The 20,384-nt window shown below is 32.4% G+C and overlaps 1 protein-coding gene across 1 annotated transcript in view; it reads left to right on the top strand.

Annotated features, from left to right (window-relative positions):
* The window catches only part of LOC111710931 (DNA excision repair protein haywire), a 23,410-nt gene extending 3,054 nt beyond the window's left edge, over positions 1-20,356 (top strand). The window contains exons 4-29 of the mRNA XM_023485138.1: positions 555-615; positions 835-931; positions 1,543-1,594; positions 2,209-2,272; positions 2,543-2,632; positions 5,137-5,312; positions 5,576-5,751; positions 6,476-6,593; positions 7,407-7,485; positions 8,414-8,505; positions 10,193-10,271; positions 10,711-10,758; positions 11,099-11,154; positions 11,671-11,768; positions 12,143-12,216; positions 12,983-13,090; positions 13,352-13,401; positions 13,954-14,072; positions 14,565-14,635; positions 16,088-16,157; positions 16,646-16,695; positions 16,943-17,011; positions 18,034-18,099; positions 18,370-18,466; positions 18,958-19,022; positions 20,198-20,356. Coding sequence (XP_023340906.1) covers positions 555-615; positions 835-931; positions 1,543-1,594; positions 2,209-2,272; positions 2,543-2,632; positions 5,137-5,312; positions 5,576-5,751; positions 6,476-6,593; positions 7,407-7,485; positions 8,414-8,505; positions 10,193-10,271; positions 10,711-10,758; positions 11,099-11,154; positions 11,671-11,768; positions 12,143-12,216; positions 12,983-13,090; positions 13,352-13,401; positions 13,954-14,072; positions 14,565-14,635; positions 16,088-16,157; positions 16,646-16,695; positions 16,943-17,011; positions 18,034-18,099; positions 18,370-18,466; positions 18,958-19,022; positions 20,198-20,239 — 2,167 coding nt within the window. The 3' untranslated portion in view covers positions 20,240-20,356. The remainder of the gene's footprint in view (positions 1-554; positions 616-834; positions 932-1,542; positions 1,595-2,208; positions 2,273-2,542; positions 2,633-5,136; positions 5,313-5,575; positions 5,752-6,475; positions 6,594-7,406; positions 7,486-8,413; positions 8,506-10,192; positions 10,272-10,710; positions 10,759-11,098; positions 11,155-11,670; positions 11,769-12,142; positions 12,217-12,982; positions 13,091-13,351; positions 13,402-13,953; positions 14,073-14,564; positions 14,636-16,087; positions 16,158-16,645; positions 16,696-16,942; positions 17,012-18,033; positions 18,100-18,369; positions 18,467-18,957; positions 19,023-20,197) is intronic.
* The last annotated feature ends 28 nt before the right edge of the window (positions 20,357-20,384 follow it).

Below are 20,384 nucleotides of genomic sequence, written 5' to 3'. Positions count from 1 at the left end.
ACTGTTCCGGAGGGGAATCAACAAAATGTTTGCATTGAAATGAAATTTACAGCTTGCACCCCACAACCTTAAAAAATATGTACGTAAATTGCCGGAAAGAAAGAAACAAAACCGGGGTGTTATTAATTAACTAAATTAATTTATTTTAGCCCGCTGTGGGTTTTTAGTGATTAATTAAATATAAATATTTAGTTCTCTGTGGGGTTTGCTAGTTAACTATTTATCAATATAGTTTACCACGCCGCACAGTGGATTTTCAAATTCACAAAATCATAAATTTTAATATTTACCCCGTTGTGAATTTTTATCCATTAACTAAATATATATTTATTGCCCACTGTGTAGGGTTGTATCAAATAACTAAATATATATTTAGACCACTGTGAGTTTTTATCAACAAACTAAATATATATATATTATTTATTTAGCCCACCGTGGGGTTGTATCAAATAACTAAATATATATTTAGACCACTGTGGGTTTTTATAAGTTAACTAAATATATATATTTAGTCCACTGAGGGGTTTGTTTAGTAACTAAATCGATATATTTAGACCGCTGTGGGTTGGACCTAATGGCCATATCTTCCTTGAGGCTTTCTCTCCTGTATATAAGGTAATATTTGAGAAATTTAATCATTATCAAAATTCTTTTCAAAATTGCTTTAACAATTTTGTCTTTTTGTTAAATATTAATTGATCAACATATAAAGAACTTTTTTTTCAATAAATACCTTTCAGCTTCTTAAGAAATTTGTATTTAGAATGAACTCGGATAAAACAATGAATGTATTTGTTCGATTAGTATTATAATGAATAATAATGAATTATTTAGCATGCTCATGATTTCCTGATCGCAATCTCGGAGCCAGTTTGTCGTCCAGAACTTATTCATGAATACAAACTTACTTCATACTCACTCTACGCAGCAGGTACAAGTACAATTCATACTCTACGCAGCAGGTACAAGTACAATTCATACTCTTCGCAGCAGGTACAAGTACAATTTATACTCTACGCAATAGGTACAAGTACAATTCATACTCTACGCAGCATGTAAAGTACCATTCATACTCTACGTAGCAAGTACAAGTACAATTTTACTCTATGCAGCACGTACAAGTACAATTTATAGTAGGTACAATTCATACTCTACGCAGCAGGTACAAGTACAATTTTACTCTACGCAGCAGGTACAAGTACAATTTATACTCTAAGAAGTACGTACAAGTACAATTCATAATCTACGCAGCAGGTACAAGTACAATTCATACTCTACGCAGTAGGTACAAGTACAACTCATAATCTACGCAGTAGGTACAAGTACAATTCATACTCTACGCAGCAGGTATAAGCACGATTCATACTCTACCCAGCAGGTACAAGTACAATTCATACTGTACGCAGTAGGTACAAGTACAATTCATATGCTCCGCAGCAGGTACAAGTACAATTCATATTCTGCTAGTACAGTTCATATGACTACGCATTTAGTACAATTTATAATAACGCTTTTATTGTTTTTTATTATTATTGTTTTTAGTAAGTGTTGGATTACAAACTGATGATATCATTGAATACTTGACTCGTCTCTGGTAAGTTATTTATTGTTCTACACTTTTTACTGTGTTGAATTTTGACTCTTATTTTCATTTGATTTTTAAGCGTTTCTGGTAAACTTATATAAATCCTATCTTTTAACTTTCTTGGCCCATTTCCTAATTTTTATTTTTATTTTTGTAGCTGTTGGAAGTTTTTTATTTTCCTTTTTTTGCTTTTTTCTGATTTCTTCTGGTCTCTTTACTTTTGGATTAATTGATTGACTGATTGACTGATGATTGATTTTTTGATTAATTGATTGATTGATTGACTGATGATTGATTTATTGATAGATTGATTGACTGATGATTGATTTATTGATTGATTGATTGACTGATGATTGATTTCATGATTAATTGATTGATTGATTGACTGATGATTGATTTAATGATTAATTGATTGATTGATTGACTTATTATTGATTGATTTATTGATTAATTGATTGATTGACTGATGATTGATTTATTGATTAATTGATTGATTGATTGACTGATGTTTGATTTATTGATTAATTGATTGATTGACTGATGATTTATTTATTGATTAATTGATTGACTGATGATTGATTTTTTAATTAATTGATTGATTGTAAAATTTATCAATTGTTCAGTAAGACGAGTTTGCCAGCTGGAATAGTTGACTATATCAAAATGTGTACAACCTCATACGGAAAAGTAAGGTTTTAAATCAATCATATGTTACAATTTATCTATCTGTCTATAAAATAAAGCTCTTCGCTCATATATTTATTTAAGTAAGCTATAGCTGGCCAAACGGCTGAACCAAATTAACATAATTTTTTTGAGGGAACGCATAGGTACCCTAGTGGTAACAAAGGTTCAAAAGATGGTCTTGACTTTTTTTTCATTTATAAAATTCCAGGAGCAACGGTGGGCACATCATCTTGTTATTTATATTTTGTTTATTATTATTTTTATATCCAGGTTAAATTGGTTTTGAAGCATAACCGATATTTCGTTGAGTCCTCTCATCCAGAAACACTTCAGCATCTTCTCAAGGATCCAACTATCCAGGTATGTACTTCAGCATCTTCTCAAAGATCCAACTATCCAGGTATGTACTTCAGCATCTTCTCAAAGATCCAACTATCCAGGTATGTTTAGTTTTCATTTCTCCAGGGGAGGCTGGGCTTAGGCCTTTAGCCTCCCCCCTTTCTCCCTGTAAGCACAAAGATGCCATTTAAAACTATAATCCTTTATTTCACCACATGTCACAGTGGTCCAGAAGTTGCAAAAAATGGACAAAACTATTTAAAAGACTTTTAGGCATGAAATACATCAAAATAGGGTTTTTTGGGGCCAAGGATTTCGAAAATGCAGTCAAAATTTGCGTACACTCATCCAGAGCCCGTGCACGCGCAAAAAAATTGCAAAAATATGTGCAAAATACATGTTGTATATCGATTTATATGTTTTTGGGGCCAAGAATTTCAAAAATGCAACCAAAACTTTCATACACTTGCCCAGGGCCTGTGCACATGCAAAAAAATTGCAAAAAGATGTGCAAAATACATGTTGTATATCGATTTATATGTTTTTGGGGCCAAGAATTTCAAAAATGTAACCAAAACTTTTATACACTTGCCCAGGGCCCATGCACATGCAAAAAAAATTGCAAAAATGTGTGCAAAATACATGTTGTATATCGATTTATATGTTTTTGGGGCCAAGAATTTCAAAAATGCAACCAAAAATTCTGCAAAATTAACCAGTTAATAAAAAAATCTAAGTTTTATTGAAAGCATACAATTCTTCATAATCAACAGTTTCTTTGACTCTTCAGCCATACTTTTCAAGCATTCTTTTCTGATCATAGTCTATGCTAGTCCATTTTATCTTCAAACTCTTAAGAAAATTGCTTGCTCTCTCTTCAGTTATTTCAAATGTTTGAACAATTAAGGTCTATGGCCTCAGTTTTTAACATATCAGATATGCTTTTATTTAATTTGAGTCTCGTGAGAATTCATGCAAATCTTTCCTAGTTGTCATCTTGAAGAGAACCACTTAACTGACGAATAAAAAGCCAAGGTGTTGAACAACATTCAAGATTTTTGCAATGTGCATTCTTAATCCTGATTTATCTCAGCTCTGTTTATCAAACTATATTCAGGATTTATCTTGAATCAAGCAGTGTTAATCATGATATAGTCAATAGATACATATGGAGGTATGGGAGGGGTTTGAACATTTTTAAAATGCAGAGTTTCTTAGTTATTTTCTAAGATTTTTAAACAATTAAATGACAAATTTACGTTACTAAAGCGGACAAAAATCACGAAACCTCGAAACTAAATATATTTGCTTTGATTGTGTTCCGACAGCTCTAACTTGCTCAAATGGATCAAAATGGTTCATAATTTGAAACATGTTTAATACTTACATGACATATTGGCATTGGTCTAACATCTTGCAAACCCTTGCAAAAAATTTCCCGCTACTTGTAAATTCAAAGTTACACAAATTTTTACAATTTTTTTCAAATATCTACCCCTAATTTTTTTTTGGTTGAAAAAAAAATATTTTTGTTCACCAAAAAGTTTTTTGTATTTACAGTTGTTAATCAAAAAAGTTGCAGTATAGTAAAAATAGATAAAATGATAAATCTTCTTGACTCTAATCCTCATAACTGGAGTACCAACGAAATTTTTTTCCAAAATTTTGGATTTAGCTCTCGAATATTGTTATAGTAATGCACTATACCTTTAAAAATGGTTTTAAAAGTTAGTGAAATTTGGGGTTTTGCCAACCTGTGGACCACTGTGCTTGTTGGGTTTTGTGACGTCTGTTAATAATAATAATAAGTATGTGTTACTTTAAAGGGAGTGACTTGCTAGACATGGTTGTTGAGATGAAAGTGCAGTATTGTAGAGAAAACTTTAGGATTCATTTAATACCAATAAGGCATTTTTCCTGTGTACAATTTTGAAACGTTTTTTTACAAATCTTAAATAACAGGGAGAATACATGTAACAAATACTATTTTACAAGCTATTCTTCTGCTGATTGAAACATCTGGTAAGATATTACAAACGACTTTAAGGCCTTATTTTAAAAATGTACACCGTAAAAATGTCTCATTGGTATGAAATGAACCCTAAAGTTTTCTCTACAATACTGCACTTAAATCTCAACTACCATGTCTAGTCAGTCTCTCTCTTTAAACAACTGTAGTTTCAATTTCTACTGACCGTGGATTTAAAGATACAATACCCCTACCATTAAACCTTTATCGATCAATATTTTGGAAGATATCGTCTTTTTTTAGTTTGAAAAATTTCTTCCATTGCTGTTGCAGCAGAAACCTGCAAATCACAATCACATTATATGGAGAGAAACTAGAATTAAAATTAATCATTTTTTAAAAAAAAATCTTGGATATCTCATTTATTCATGACTAGACTAGGCTTTTAATGCTACTGTTGTGAATGGGTCATGCCATGCTTTAACGGAGATCGGAAGGTCACTTGAAATTACGTCTAGACTCTGTAAATGTACAGCAATTTATTAATCCTGATTAGCAATGTCGGCTGCGTGTACCGGAAGCGTCGGCGGAAACAGATCTGATCACAGAGGAACCGGTGAAGACGACAATTCCAAGCTTCGGTGCGACGGCGCCGGCCAAAAAGCCGGAAGCCGAAGCGGTGAAAGGTGGCGAGGGGGAAACTGTTCCGGAGGATATAACCGCGTTCTACAGGTATTTTTTTTTTACGGAGGTATATAACTAAATATATTATTTTTTATTTAAAACAGTTCAGGGTTCAAAACTTTTCATTCCCAGCCTCTTCCCAGCCTCCTCCCTGACCTGAATTGTGTTTAGTAAGATAGATCGTGAGGATGAGTAAAGGATGAGGATTAGAATAAAAAGTTTTGACCTGAATTGTGTTTAGTAAGATAGATCGTGAGGATGAGTAAAGGATGAGGATGAGAATAAAAAGTTTTGACCTGAATTGTGTTTAGTAAGATAGATCGTGAGGATGAGGATGATGAAGGTGAAGATGCTGGGAATAAGAAACTAGTCAGCTTCGAGGTAAACTATTTCTTTCTAACCTATGTACGTAAGACGAAAGTGTTGGTGCCGAATTTTCCTAAACACATGGATAAAAATCAAGTTGAAGCCCCGTTTTTGGTTGTTTGTCTATTTGATTTTAATAAACTTCAAAACGGCTGAACCGATTGGGCCCAATTTTTGCATGGCAACTCGAATGACCCCAGGGAAAGTTTATGGACCTAAACAATTTTAGTTCCCAAGCTAGTTGTTTAATAACGACATCAAATTGTAATTTTCCCGATAGTATTATTGCCTTCTCCCAACTCCATTTATCCTTTACCCAACTTCATTTATCCCTCTCCTAACTCCATTTATCCCTCTCCTAACTCCATTTATCCCTCTCCAAACTCCATTGATTCCTCTCCAAACTCCATTCATCCCTCTCTCAACTCCATTCACTCCTCTCCTAACTCCATTTATCCCTCTCCTAACTCCATTCATCCCTCTCCCAACTCCATTCACCCCTCTCCTAACTCCATTCATCCCTCTCACAACTCCATTCATACCTCTCCTAACTCCATTCCTCCCTCTCCCAACTCCATTCACCCCTCTCCCGACTCCAACCAACCCTTTCCCAACTCCATTCGTCCCTCTCTCAACTCTATTTATCAGTCCCCNTTGCTTGTTTGCTTGCTTGTTTGCTTGCTTGTTTGCTTGCTTGTTTGCTTGCTTGTTTGCGTGCTTGTTTGCTTGTTTGCTGGCTTGTTTTCTGGCTTGATTGTTTGCTTGCTTGTTTGCTTGCTTGTTTGCTTGCTTGTTTGATGGTTGGTCGTCCCATTATTGTTAATTGTTAAATAACTAATCTGGTTTTAAATTAAGGAATGACACCCTAAACCCTGACATCAACATAGACTTAAAACCTACCGCCATCTTGAGACCCTATCAGGAGAAAGCTCTCAGGAAAATGTTCGGTAACGGCAGAGCCAGGTAATTAGGTTTTAACCCATGTATTCAAGGCGCCTACCCATTGTATTCTAGGCGCCTACCCCTTGTATTCTGGGCACCTACCCATTGTATTCTAGGCACCTACACATTGTATTCTAGGCACCTACCCATTGTTGTATTCTGGGCACCTACACATTGTTTGTATTCTAGGCACCTACCCATTGTATTCTGGGCACCTACACATTGTATTCTAGGCACCTACCCATTGTATTCTGGGCACCTACCCATTGTATTCTAGGCACCTACCCATTGTATTCTAGGCACTTACCCCTTATATTCTAGGCACCTACCCCTTGATTAATTAATGTACTTCCTTTGCCGTTTATTTCTGATGGGGGTCGACCAGACCTTCCACCATTGACAGCGCAGTATCTGGTCACGTGTCAGTATCTGTATCAATTATATTATCAATTATATTTACTAAAAATAAAAAATTATAAAATTCAAATTATTATAGGAGCGTACCTAAGCTGTTCAGGCTTCTCTGGGTTATTGTAATTTTCAGATTGTTGCGTATTTACTGAATGTGATCTGTTGAAAACTTTGATTTCTATACCACATCTCATATATATATTAGTTTTGGTATAACGTTGACACAGTTTTATATCAATTTCTCAAGACAGGAACATCAGATAGAACTAGTTTAGGTCGCGTTCAACTCCTAAAGTGTTAAGGTCTCACGCTAGTCTCCCTTTCATTTTTCCTGAACAGTCTCTTTAAGGTTCCTAACCACTGTTTAGGTTTCTAACTACTGTATTTTGGCTCTTATGCGACTCTATCTATATATTTATTTAGGTCTGGTGTAATTGTACTCCCTTGCGGGGCTGGTAAAAGTCTGGTGGGTGTAACCGCCTGCTGTACTGTCAGGAAGAAGGTAAAAAAAAACTTTAGTGATAACAATTCATTTCTGCTTTCTTCTTTCAAACGGAGGCTGAAAATAAAGAAATGCAATTATGACCTGTAAATAACATTTTAATGATATTTTTTCTTTTTAACGCCAAATAACAAGCTTTTGATTACCTATCAAAAACTGAAAATTTTTTTGGAGCTATCTTCAAAAAACAAAAAAGTTAGAGCCATTTGAAATAAGGAGGCCGTCCTCGAAATCTTGAAATATCGGAAACTTTCCGGAGCCATATCTCCGGCCCCGGAGGTCTCAGAACGCTCATCTTGGGGTTCCTTGATTTTTTTCATATCCCAAATTGTATGCAAAATTTCAGCAAAATCTGTGACATAGGTGGTTGACTTGACATGGAATGACCCATATTTAATTGGATTAAAGTTTACAATAAACTACTCGTTATTCAAGCTTAATTGTATTGACGACATTGTTCTGCAATTTCCTTGAATGTAATCATGTTGTGTGTCTGTACCAAAAGAGTGTGCGTGTGTAATAACGAACTCGTCTGCAAAGCAGTACACCTGACTTTCTCATGCCAGACTAGCGCCATTTCCCTTCACTTTATTCTTATTCCCTGTGGACTATTCAAAACCATAACTTGAGTTTATCTGTCGTCTTCCTTTTCCCACAGTTTTCTTAGTCTCACTTTCCAAAAGTTTAATTATTTTAAGATTTCACTGCAGGGGTATATTTAATTATAACAATTAAATAATTGTTAATGATAATGATAATGAGGGGGGAGGCTAGGGGGGATTTAATAAATTTAGTCAACAGAGGGAAAATTTTCGTCCTTTTTTATTTTCCCCTAAAAATCCTTTGATTTCCTCAATTAAGCTCAAAAAAACCAAGAAGAAGGGAAAAATGATTTTATAAGAAAATACACACCCCTGTCCCACTGTAGGCTATAGTGCTGTGTAACTCTGGTGTTAGTGTCGAACAATGGAAGACCCAGTTTAAGATGTGGAGCACTGCTGATGATAGCATGATTTGCAGGTAGGGTTTTTTGCATAATTTGCAGATAGGGTTTTTTTTGCATAATTTGCAGGTAGGGTTTTTTTTGCATAATTTGCAGATAGGGTTTTTTTTGCATAATTTGCAGATAGGGTTTTTTTTTGCATAATTTGCAGGTAGGGTTTTTTTTTGTATAATTTGCAGGTAGGGTTTTTTGCATAGTTTTTATTTTTTTTTGTCTATATTTTCTTTCAGGGTCAATAATTAGCAATAGCATAGTGTAATAAAAGAAAATGTTTTTTAAATTTATTATCCCAAAAAATTGTTTTTCTTACACTATGCTCAATTTTAACCCTGACAGAAAATATATGAAAAAAACGACCCACAAACGACGGTGCAAAGATCGTTTGTGATTGTAATTCTGTTTTTTCATTTTTAGGATAAAAATATTGCAAAGTTTAATAAAAGCAAACATTAACTTATAACACAGTTTTATTTAATTTTTAAATACGACGATACAACACGGTTAACAACACTTTGCGGTTACTGCATACTGAGAGACCAAACTTAAAGGGTCTGTAGGCGTAATTTCAATTTTAAACCAAAATTTAGAAAGCTTTCCGTCCGCAATGTTTCCTAAATTGTGGAATGAAATTGAATTTGACCTTAAAGAAACTAAATCTGCGAAAATATTTAAAAAAAAAGAGTAACCAATATTTATCTTGAGAATTATGAGAGGTTTAAATGTGAAAAACCTAGCTGTATATCGTGTGAATAATTTTTATATAAAACGACTAAAATAACTGAAACTTTATAAGCTTATTTCTGTTTATGTAACTACCATCATTAACACCCTGTATTATAATTTATCTCTACATAAAAATCTTTCTGATCTCCCCCTGCCACAGATCACCTGACAATCTCCTTCCTTCCAATCAACTCCTTACCTATCCAAAAACATATCTTGATATGTGTAACCAATTATATTCAGTATCGTTAATTAACTTCGGGCCAATCACTCAAAACAACCAACTTTGTTTAGGCGGGTCCAAACTGCATTGTAAATTGTAACTGCTTATTTGTAATATCTCATGCTTTGTAGTTGAATAAAAATATGAATGAATGAGTACTAGAGACGCACGTGTCTAATTCATAACAGTACCATGTAAACCTTTAATTGAGTTCCGTTGAGTTCACACCGTAGGCTCGAGTTTTCTGGCAATTTAAACAACATTTTAAGGATAAACACACGGAGTTCTTTGCCATTGATGATCAGTTAAAAATATAAAGGGTTTAGTTGGAAATCGGTTATTCAGCTCTTAGCTGATCACTTAAAATTACGCTTACACTCCTTTTTCATAATTGAGGTTCACACGAATTTTCTAAAAAACATTTAACAAATCGCTCGAAATTACGCAACAAATGTTAGGATTAAGTAAGATATTTCTAACATTCTGTTAATAATTTTGAACAAAATTATTGAAACTTTCACTGGGACCTATGCATACAACCGTGGCAAAGGAATTCAATGGTCTATTGAACATGAGGCACAGCAATTGTGCAGTGTACACAGACCCAATTCACTAAAAAAATTGACAAAGGTACTGGGAAAACTATTTGTTTATAACAATATCAGATACCCTTGGCCTTAATATTTCTTAAATGTCGTTTTCCTATTCCACAGGTTTTTAGGCCTCACTGTATTATTTTCAAATGTCTGTGTTTGTAGGTTTACAAGCGATGCTAAAGACAAACCAATGGGATGTGCAGTGCTTATTACAACATTCAATATGATCACTCATACACAGGTAGAATTCATCCACTCATTCATTCATTTATTCGTCTATTCATTCATTCATTCATTCATCAATCCTTTTACTCGTTCATTCATTTATTTATTTATTCTTTCATTCATTCGTTCATTATTGCATCCTCTATTTTTTTATTCATTCAATCTGTCATTAACTTATTGATTCTTTCATTTATATTTTTATTTATTTATCGTTTTATTTATCGTTTAATTCATTTATTCATTCATACTTATATTCATTCATTAATTCAATAAATCATTCGTTTATTTATTCTTTCATTCATTTTTCATTTATCCTTTCATTTATTCAGTTATTTATTCATTTACCTCTACATTATTAATTGTTTAATTATTCATTCATTTATTTATTTTTTCATTTCATGTATAAATTCTAATTTTTAAGAAACTTATTTATTCATCCTAAATTATTAATCTAGAAAAGAAGTTGGGAAGCAGAGCAAACTATGAAATGGATTCAAGAGCAGGTTAATTTAGTTTTAATCTGTTTGTATGTCCTAGCATAACTTAAGATTTAAGTTATGATTCGGTCCAATTATATAGCTAAAGTTGTAATTTACGATCAAGCGCCCGTTAAGGTGCGGGAGTAATAATGAGTACCCTGGGTTCTTAAGCTAGTATATCATATTATGTATTGATAAATATATTAATTTTTCAATATAATAATAAAACTCTGAAAAAAAAAAACATTTTGAGCTCCTCGCAACTTTATCAAACGCCTTGGGTAAATGATTTTTTAAGGGGGTGGGGATTATTAGTGATTTTAAGAGAAAATATTCATCCCTGTTATTTATGTTATTTGTACAGGAATGGGGTATTATGGTCCTAGACGAAGTGCACACAATTCCTGCCAAAATGTTCAGGTTAGTTTTTGTTTTTTAATATTCCTAAAGGGATTTTGAACACCTTTTACTATATTATCGATCACATATTTTGAATTTAGAGGCGCAGGTTGTTAATGGATTATAGTTATGTTTCTCTTAATTCAATGTAAATGCAGTATGTATGCTACTGAGATTTAGACAACTCTGAAACTAAGTCATTACAATTTTAGACAGCCTCGACTTTATTATACTATTTTGTAGCCCTAGACATACACATTTTAAAAATGCATTGCTCTTGATTCTAGTTAAAGTTTGAAAAGATTTATTGGTAAAATTTTTGTTTAGAAGTGTCTTGGTTTGCAGTGATGCCTTTATTCTAACATTTTTGTCTCCAAAAATCATTTTCTCTTGTATCTAGTAAACATCGGTCTTTCTTTCTTTCTTTCTAACTCTCTTTCCAACAATATTTTGATCTTTCAACTATATTTTCAACTATATATATATATATATCTATCTATCTATTTATCTATCTTATCTATCTATCTATCTATCTAGGCGTGTGTTGACCCAGGTACAGTCTCACACAAAGCTGGGTTTGACCGCTACTCTAGTCAGAGAAGATGATAAGATTGCAGATCTTAACTTTCTTATTGGTAAGTTCCACTTTGACCTTTCTAATTGGTTAGACCCATCTTTTTTATTGTTTAATTATATCCTTACTTACTGGTAAGTTACATCCTTTCTTATTGGTTAATTATATCCTATCTTATCGGTAAGTTCCACTTTGACCTTTCTTATTGGGAAGTTCGGCAATTTATTCCGGTAAGTTCCGTCTTTTTTTAAAGTCTGATTGATTGATTTGTAAGTTCTTTCCTTTCTTATGGGCAAGTTCCATCCTTACTTATGGGTAAGTCCCATCCTTACTTTTTGGTAAGTTCCGTTTTTATGTTAATTGATTGAGTGAGTTGATTTTTTGTCTGATTGATTTTTTAGTCGATTTTTGATTGATTGATTTATGTTTACTAAGGTCCAAAGCTGTACGAGGCTAACTGGTTGGAACTGCAGAAGGAAGGGTTTATTGCCAGGGTGCAGTGTGTTGAGGTAAACACTAAACATTTTCTCAAGAAAATATTAAGCGGCATGAATTAAGTTTCTCGCGTATTCTATACATCATTCATTAATATGTCTAATGAATTGAGTATAAAAATAATGTGTCGACCAAAATGTATAAAAAGGTATTTAAAGATAATTTTCTGATTTTACTGTTAGTTCAATTTCCCGTAAAAAGGTAATACAGTTTACAAACTATTAAGCTTTTATACTTTCATTTTTACTGTAAGCACTAGGAAAGGGAATTCCACAATGTCCTCGTTAAAAGTTATCTTTCTTATAATGCAGTTTCAAAATTATAAATAATCTCAGTTTTGAGAGAAGTCAAATATACTATTTGTCCGAAAGAAGCGTGATTCTTAACATTTTTAAATGTATCTTTATATATAAAGATGTTGTCTCCGTTTGTTTGTATGTCTGTTTGTTTGTTCAATCATAACTCATGGGAAACCCTGAACCAATTTGCCTCAAATATTGATTTGGGAACTCGCGAAACCCACAGGAATGTTCTTAGCTTGGTTTTGATATTATAAGTTGAGTGTGTCGACTTTTATAGCGAAAATTCAGTTTCCCGGTAAAATCGTTCAAGTGCGGGTAAATGGCGGGAGTAACTATGAGTAGCCTGGGCAGCGCTTGGTTTCCAAGCTAGATAATAAATAAAGTGGTTTGTAGTTACTTTAAAAACCATTGTATTGAGGAAAAAAGACTGTAATTTTGGGAAGAAGGGCGTGAAGCGCTCTGATTGAATTGTATCTAGGTATGGTGCAGTATGACACCGGAGTTCTACAGGGAGTATCTGAGCATGAGCTCCATGAAGAAGATGTTGCTCTGCGTGATGAACCCAAATAAGTTCAGGGCCACCCAGGTAGTGATGTGCCTTCAGTTGGTTCGTTTTTCCTTCAGCGGTCAAAATATTTCCTTTAGGGGTCAAAATATTTCCTTTAGGGGTCAAAATATTTCCCCTTAGCGCAAACAAACATACCTAACTTCTAAAGGAACACTTATTTTCAAAAGAAGGGAGGATTTTTCTTGAAAATATACGCCCCTGAATTTCGGTGACTAATCCTGACTATAAAATATGTATTCAGATAAAAAATCTAGTATTTTAAAATATATTTTTTTCTAGTTTCTAATCAAGTATCATGAGAGGAGGAATGATAAGATTATTGTTTTTAGGTAATTAATAATTATATTTTTTTTATTCTTATTTTTTGCTTGCATCATATTTTTTAATTCATTCATCCATCTAGTTGCCATATATTTAGTTCATTTTTATTTTTTACTTACATATTTCCGATAAACAATTTACCTTATCTATTTATCTATCTATCTATCTATCTATCTAACTATCTATCTATCTTTCTATATTTCTATCTATGTATCTATCTAGTGATAATGTATATGCCTTGAAACACTACCCTAAAGAGTTGAATAAACAGTATATCTACGGTCCTACATCACAATCTATCTATCTATCTAACTAACTAACTATCTATCTATCTTTCTATCTTTCTATCTATGTATCTATCTAGTGATAATGTGTATGCCTTGAAAAACTACACTAAAGAGTTGAATAAACAGTATATCTACGGTCCTACATCACAATCTAACTATCTATCTATCTATCTAGTGATAATGTGTATGCCTTGAAACACTACGCTAAGGAGTTGAATAAACCGTATATCTACGGTCCTACATCACAATCTAACTATCTATCTATCTATCTAGTGATAATGTGTATGCCTTGAAACACTATGCTAAGGAGTTGAATAAACCGTATATCTACGGTCCTACATCACAATCGGAGAGAATCACTATTCTTCAGAACTTCAAATACAATCCAAAAGGAAAATAAAATATGTAAAATACTTCAAAACAGACTTCCAAATTGCTAAAAAAAAATTAATACAATTGCAAGCGCGCAGTGAGACCATGACACCCCGTTAAAGGACTGTAAGAGTAATTCCAAGTGATCCTCCATGCAAAGATGGCAATGCCTGATTTACAGCGGTACCCTTGAAAGCTTTGTCTATCAAGTAAAATTAGATATACGTTTTTATGATGTTAAAAAACTTATTATTTTCAATGCGGTTTCTCTGCAAAAGTGACCGGAGAACGTATAGGAATTGCTAGAATTAAGCACTTATAAACATGAAAAAAAATTATTTATTGTTATCAATCAGATAAAGGTTCAAGGGTACCATTGTGAATCGGGCATTGCCTTCCTTGCATGGAGGACTATAATGTTACTTTAACGCTAACAGTCGGATGAGATTTTTACTTTTTTGTTTATCCTCTGTTTTGCCTTAAAAACCCTTGCATTATTTTGTATCTGATAGTGAACACAATTTTTGTGTCTAAAGTAGCAGATACCAGCTTTGATCTACCAGAAGCGAACGTTCTGATACAGGTATTATCATCAATTTTTTTGTGCAAATTGTTAAAAAAAAAATAAAAAAGCAAGATGTCATAAAGTTTTTATATGTAACAAGATTAAATATTAACAAGAGTTGTTAAATAATCAGGTTAAGAAGTAAGAGTTCAGCGAAACAAGTTAAAAAAGAGTGTTTGCAATACCAGGATGGGAAAGAGTTAAATAAAACAAAACAAGAGTTTTTGCAATACTGATTTAGTATAAGTAACATTAATTTGAGTTGAGTTGAGTTGAGTTGAGTTGAGTTGAGTTGAGTTGAGTTGAGTTGAGTTGAGTTGAGTTGAGTTGAGTTGATTTGATTTGATTTGATTTGATTTGATTTGATTTGATTTGATTTGATTTGATTTGATTTGATTTGATTTGATTTGATTTGATTTGATTTGGTTCGATTTGATTCGATTTTATTATTATTTGAAGAAAGATTTTGATTAGAACAAGTAGAAAAGAATTCTTGAGATATCAGAAATTCATGATAAGTGAGAGTTTAATAAAATAAGTTAAACAAGAGCTCCTAAAATATTAGGATAAGTGAAAGTTAAATAAAATAAGTTGAACAAGAGTTCTTAAAATATCAGGATAAGGGAGAGTTTTTAAAACGAGCTGAACAAGAGTTATTGAAAAATCATAAAAAGAAAGAGTTTTAATGAAGCAAATTATACAAAGTTTTACAAAAGTGCTCAAATGAGAAAGAGTTAAAGAGTGAGAGTTAAAAATTAATTTTGAGTATTTTTCCAAGTCGAGGAAATTATTAATCATTTCTTTGAACCGTTAATTGCCAGAATCTTATTCAAAAAAAGAACTGTGATGTAAATTGTCTATTGTATTCTGTATAGGAAGAGAATAGAATATATATTAGAGTGGAATTTACTAGAAAAAACTGTAAAACATCCATTTTGTTGTACTGTTTCGATACTGCAGGTGTACTTCACATATTTATGCTACATAACCTTTTGGGCCATGGAATATCGTTTTATAGAAAATCTAAAATTATTGTTAGAAGAAAACCAAATTATGAAATAGACTGGTTTCATAATTGACTAATGATCATTTCACATAGACTCTATGCCTTCCACTTTACAAACGATGATTTTCCGTTATAAATATAAATCAAATGATGTTTTTTATTCACCCAATTCATTATAAAGTTCATTTAACAGTTTAAAAAATTCGAAATTGAAATGAATAGTCTAGGGAACATACTGTATTAATGTTTTCTACTGCACATAATTTGTGAACATTTACATGATTTGTAAACTTTGAACTCCCTTTCAGGCTGGAAGGGACTGAAAAAATTCATACCGAGAGATTTTCTAAATTCCACTCTAATAATTATTCTATTCTCTATGGCTGTAAAGGAGCACCATCACGTCGTAATATAGTAGTGGACTGTACTTAACAATAAAGCTTTATTCATAAATATATATTTAGATATCAAGCCATGGTGGTTCTCGGAGGCAGGAAGCTCAAAGGTTGGGCAGAATTCTTAGAGCTAAGAAAGGTGATTTTCTTTTTACAGTGAACCTTCCCGTTAAGGTGTTTTGTGGATGTTGTTTAAAAGCTATAAAATTCCAGAAGAAATTATGCGTCGGAGCATTTTTTGAAATGTCTTCCTCTATGACCACTAGACATAATAAAAGACCCTCCATTATAGAGTGTTCAATCCACAACGGTATTTTAAGCCTGATAAAAGAGTGAATGAGATATCCAACATTTTACATTTTTATTGCAGAAAATATATTATTTTTAATCGTGGTTCCTATGTGACATGCGGATTTATACTGCAGAGACAATGATGGAAAGTTATTAGAAAACAAAACATCAATAAAAAAGTTTCCTCATTTTACCCAGAAAGAAGTTTAGAGAGTGCCATTTTAGTTTTTAATTACGGAAGAGTCACTCAAAATTACGTCTGCAGTACCTTTTAAACAACTTCTTTTAGTTTTCAGATAAAAAAATATTTGAAAATTAGAGGTTTTGTATTTTTAGGTGCTATTGTGGATGAATTCAACGCTTTCTTTTACACTCTAGTTTCTGAGGTAGGACAACAATTTTAGATTAGTTCTACATCAATTTTATGCAGAGTTTTAGCTTTATTATGGTTTGGTTGGGTTAGAAGTTAGAAGTTAGAAGTTAGAAGTTAGAAGTTAGAAGTTAGAAGTTAGAAGTTAGAAGTTAGAAGTAAGAAGTTAGAAGTTAGAAGTTAGAAGTTAGAAGTTAGGTTAGGGTTGGGTTGGGTTAAGTTTTGAAAAAATTGACGAGAAATAATGATTAAACATACTTTAGGATACGCAAGAAATGGCGTTCAGTAGAAAGCGTCAGAGATTCTTGGTTAACCAAGGATATGCGTACAAGGTGAGTTATACATTGTACGCTTTTTATGTTAGAAACTAGTTTAATTGATCACAACTCACAATAAACAAAATTAAGACATTTTATCGTAAATACAATAGATAAACATTAAAAATTAAGAATATAATAATAATAAAAGATACCTTTCTTTAAATTATCAGAACATGTGAAGAATTTTGTAAGAATTTTGTAAATTATTCCTAAAAGAGAGAGACGTAAAAGCAGAAATTTCGGATTAAGCATTTATCTCCATCTTGTGCAGATCTACTGATTAATTCAATTCCTCTTTGATAACCAGTGATGGTTATACCCTGGAGGGATAAGGATAACTTCAATTGAGAAATTTTTAACAATTGGAAATGACAAAATCCACAGACACTTCTAGAATGTACATTTCCCTCCTTTTAAGGAACTGTTTTTGTTATTCTATTTTAAAATTACAATAGTACCCTTTTTACCTTTATTTGATTTTAATGTGGAAGATATTGTCGTTTTTTCTAGCTTTAACAGTGTTTAATTCTAATAATTTCCTCTCATTGTATCTGCACGTAGCAGATTGTAGAAAAACCATGATTTAAAGAAAAGAGTCTTCAAATGGAAGTCTCATTGATTCTTGATCAGACATGATAAAGTAAAATAACAAAAAACAGTTATCCTTCAATACAAGGAATGTTTAGGGAAGAGCCCATGTTACCACACTATCTCCATTGGAAGTAGATAAGTATCATTGGTGGCTGGCCACACCGGACAGAGTGAGAACCACCAAGCACGGGACAATGATTAAGAATGAATAATATATTAATGTTTTCAGTTTTGCTTTTAAGGTGACTTGCGGATATCTGCTACAGAAAAAATAGTGGATTTTGTCAGAATTCAACACTTTTCAAAGAAAAGCGACGATATCTTCCACAATTTTGATCAGTTTGAGTTAAATATTCTAAGGGTACCGTGGAGAAATAGATATGTCACTCTAAATAGGGAGAGTCACTTGAAATTACCACTTGAGTTTCTTTAATCTGTATCAGGTTGTGACAAAACTGGCAGGGATGGATGAGGATATGGATCTTATGTATAAAGAGAAGGAGCAACAGGTAGTCGGTACACTTAACGGGACCGTTCACTTATTTGGGTAATTTCATAGTAAACTAAATAGCTATTCATTGGTATTAGTCTCACTTTTCAAAGATATCTATGACCGGAGAAAAAACCGAGTTATCGTTTAGATTTCCGGCGGAAAGGTATGATACATTTGCTTATTGCAAATTACCCAAATAAGTTAACGGTCCCTTTAAATAATTTTCATGGGCTGGATCCGAGTTGATTCTTTTATGAAATGTTTCCCAAGAACTGATATTGATCAGGTGAACCTGCTGCAGCAGACCCTGGCTGCTAATGATGCTGATGTAGATGAAGAAGCTCTCATGCAAGGAGGAAAGGGAGGAGCTACCAGGAAGTTTGGTAACAAGAAATTAATAATTAATGATATTACAACTTTTTATAAATTCATTTTATCTACTAGGCTTTCTTCTTGCATTTTAATAAAACAATAAGAAAAAATTCCCGGATTTTTTTCGTGGATTTTCGAAATTTTACCAAAATAAAAATGGTTTGAAGGTGAATTGTTTTAATTCTGCCCATCCATAAACTTTACTTGGAGTCTTTAAGGTCTCAGACAAAGTTCGGTTCAGCCGTTTTAACGTTTATTGTATACAAACAAACAGGCAAATAGACAAGCAAAGTATATTCAAAGATAAAATACAACAAGATTCCGCATATTTATTCTATTAAACCCCTTTTTTTTCTGAAGAAAGTGCTCAGTGGTCCTCACGAAACTATGGNACATCTGAGATGGGGGGGAGGGGCTGTAAAAATTAAATAAATAGTTTATTACTCTTTTCACCTAAATGTGCCAAGCACAAAAATATTATTATGTAATTTTATTTGATTAGGAAACATGGCGAGTATGTCCGGGGGTGATGATAATCTCTACCTGGAGCTTAGCAGTAAAACAAAGGTTTGATTTTTCGGGATAATATAATGTTCAAACGTTTAATTGAAAATATTTTTTTTCATCATTAAAAAGTTGGTACAATTAAAGATTCTTTTTATGTTATAAATTTTGTTTATTGTTAATTTTTCTAAATATAAATATATAACAATGATTATAACAATAACCATTCAACGAGAATAACTATTTATAACACTGTTATTCTGTTTCGCAGTGTCATAAAGTTTTTGGACAAAAATTTTCTCTTTATCTAGGTTCTAGTTTTTTAGATTCAATTTTGCCCCGAGCTTTAGAGAGGGACAAAATATAGTCTAAAAAGGCGAAAACCTTCGAGATATAGAGAAAATTCAAGTGCAAAAACTTTATAGCACGTCGTGCCAAAATAATAGTGATATGGGTAATTTTCTGAAACGTTTGTGTACTTGTCTTATTTCAATGGCTGTTTCTAGATCAAATAAGCTTTGAAACAAAGCAGAAGTCAAAATATATAATTAATTTCAATTTTATTTTTATTTCGACTGAAAAAAATATTTTGGAAATATCCTAAATTTTTCGGAGAAAATCCGGGAACCAATCTAAACTTTATAGCACACGTGCTATAATGTACAGCTAATTTAACTTTATAGCCCAAAGATTACTTTATAGCACGTTCATTATAAAATTCACGATGAAGTGAGTAAAAATGATAAAGTACACAATAGTTTCATAAGATCAAAAATAATCGTAAAAAGACGGAAAAAGTAACAAAAAGCATAATTTCAAGTGACCCTCCATGCAAAAATGGTAATGTCCGATTTACAACGGTACCCTTAAAAGCTGCTTTGTCTTAATAAGTAAATTAGTTATCAATGTCTATAATTTGAGAAAATTTATTTTTTGAATTCAAAAAGTGATTTGCGGATTTCTGCTGCTGGAAAACATATATAGGATTTATTAGATTTAATCACTTCTAAACCTAGTAAATTAATTATGATTATTGATTAAATAAAAGTTTCAAAGGTACCTTTGTGAATCAGACATTGTCATCTTTGCGTGGGGGGTCACTTGAAATTACGCTTACATTACATTAAAAAATGTTACAATTGGCCATGATACAATATGTCAACATGTTTATATAATTAAAGTGAACATGTTTTTTTATGTTAGGATTATTTTTTTAACTTACACATTATTTTCATTAGTTTGCGCATCCACTGTTTAAGAGGTTCCGAATGGCGAAATAAGTTTGTGGGACGAGAAAGATGGACAGAAAATCCACGTGGAGATGTTAATCTGCGCGGGAAAAAAATGTGATAAAAATTCCAATTTGTATTTTTCAATAAATTTATTTGTTTGTTTAATCTGTTGAATAACAGATTTTTTTTAATG

The sequence above is a fragment of the Eurytemora carolleeae genome, unplaced genomic scaffold (assembly GCF_000591075.1).
Source record: "Eurytemora carolleeae unplaced genomic scaffold, Eaff_2.0 scaffold918, whole genome shotgun sequence".
Classification (NCBI taxonomy): domain Eukaryota; kingdom Metazoa; phylum Arthropoda; class Copepoda; order Calanoida; family Temoridae; genus Eurytemora; species Eurytemora carolleeae.
Note: the sequence above shows the minus strand (reverse complement) of the source record. Positions and strands in the feature narration are given on the sequence as shown.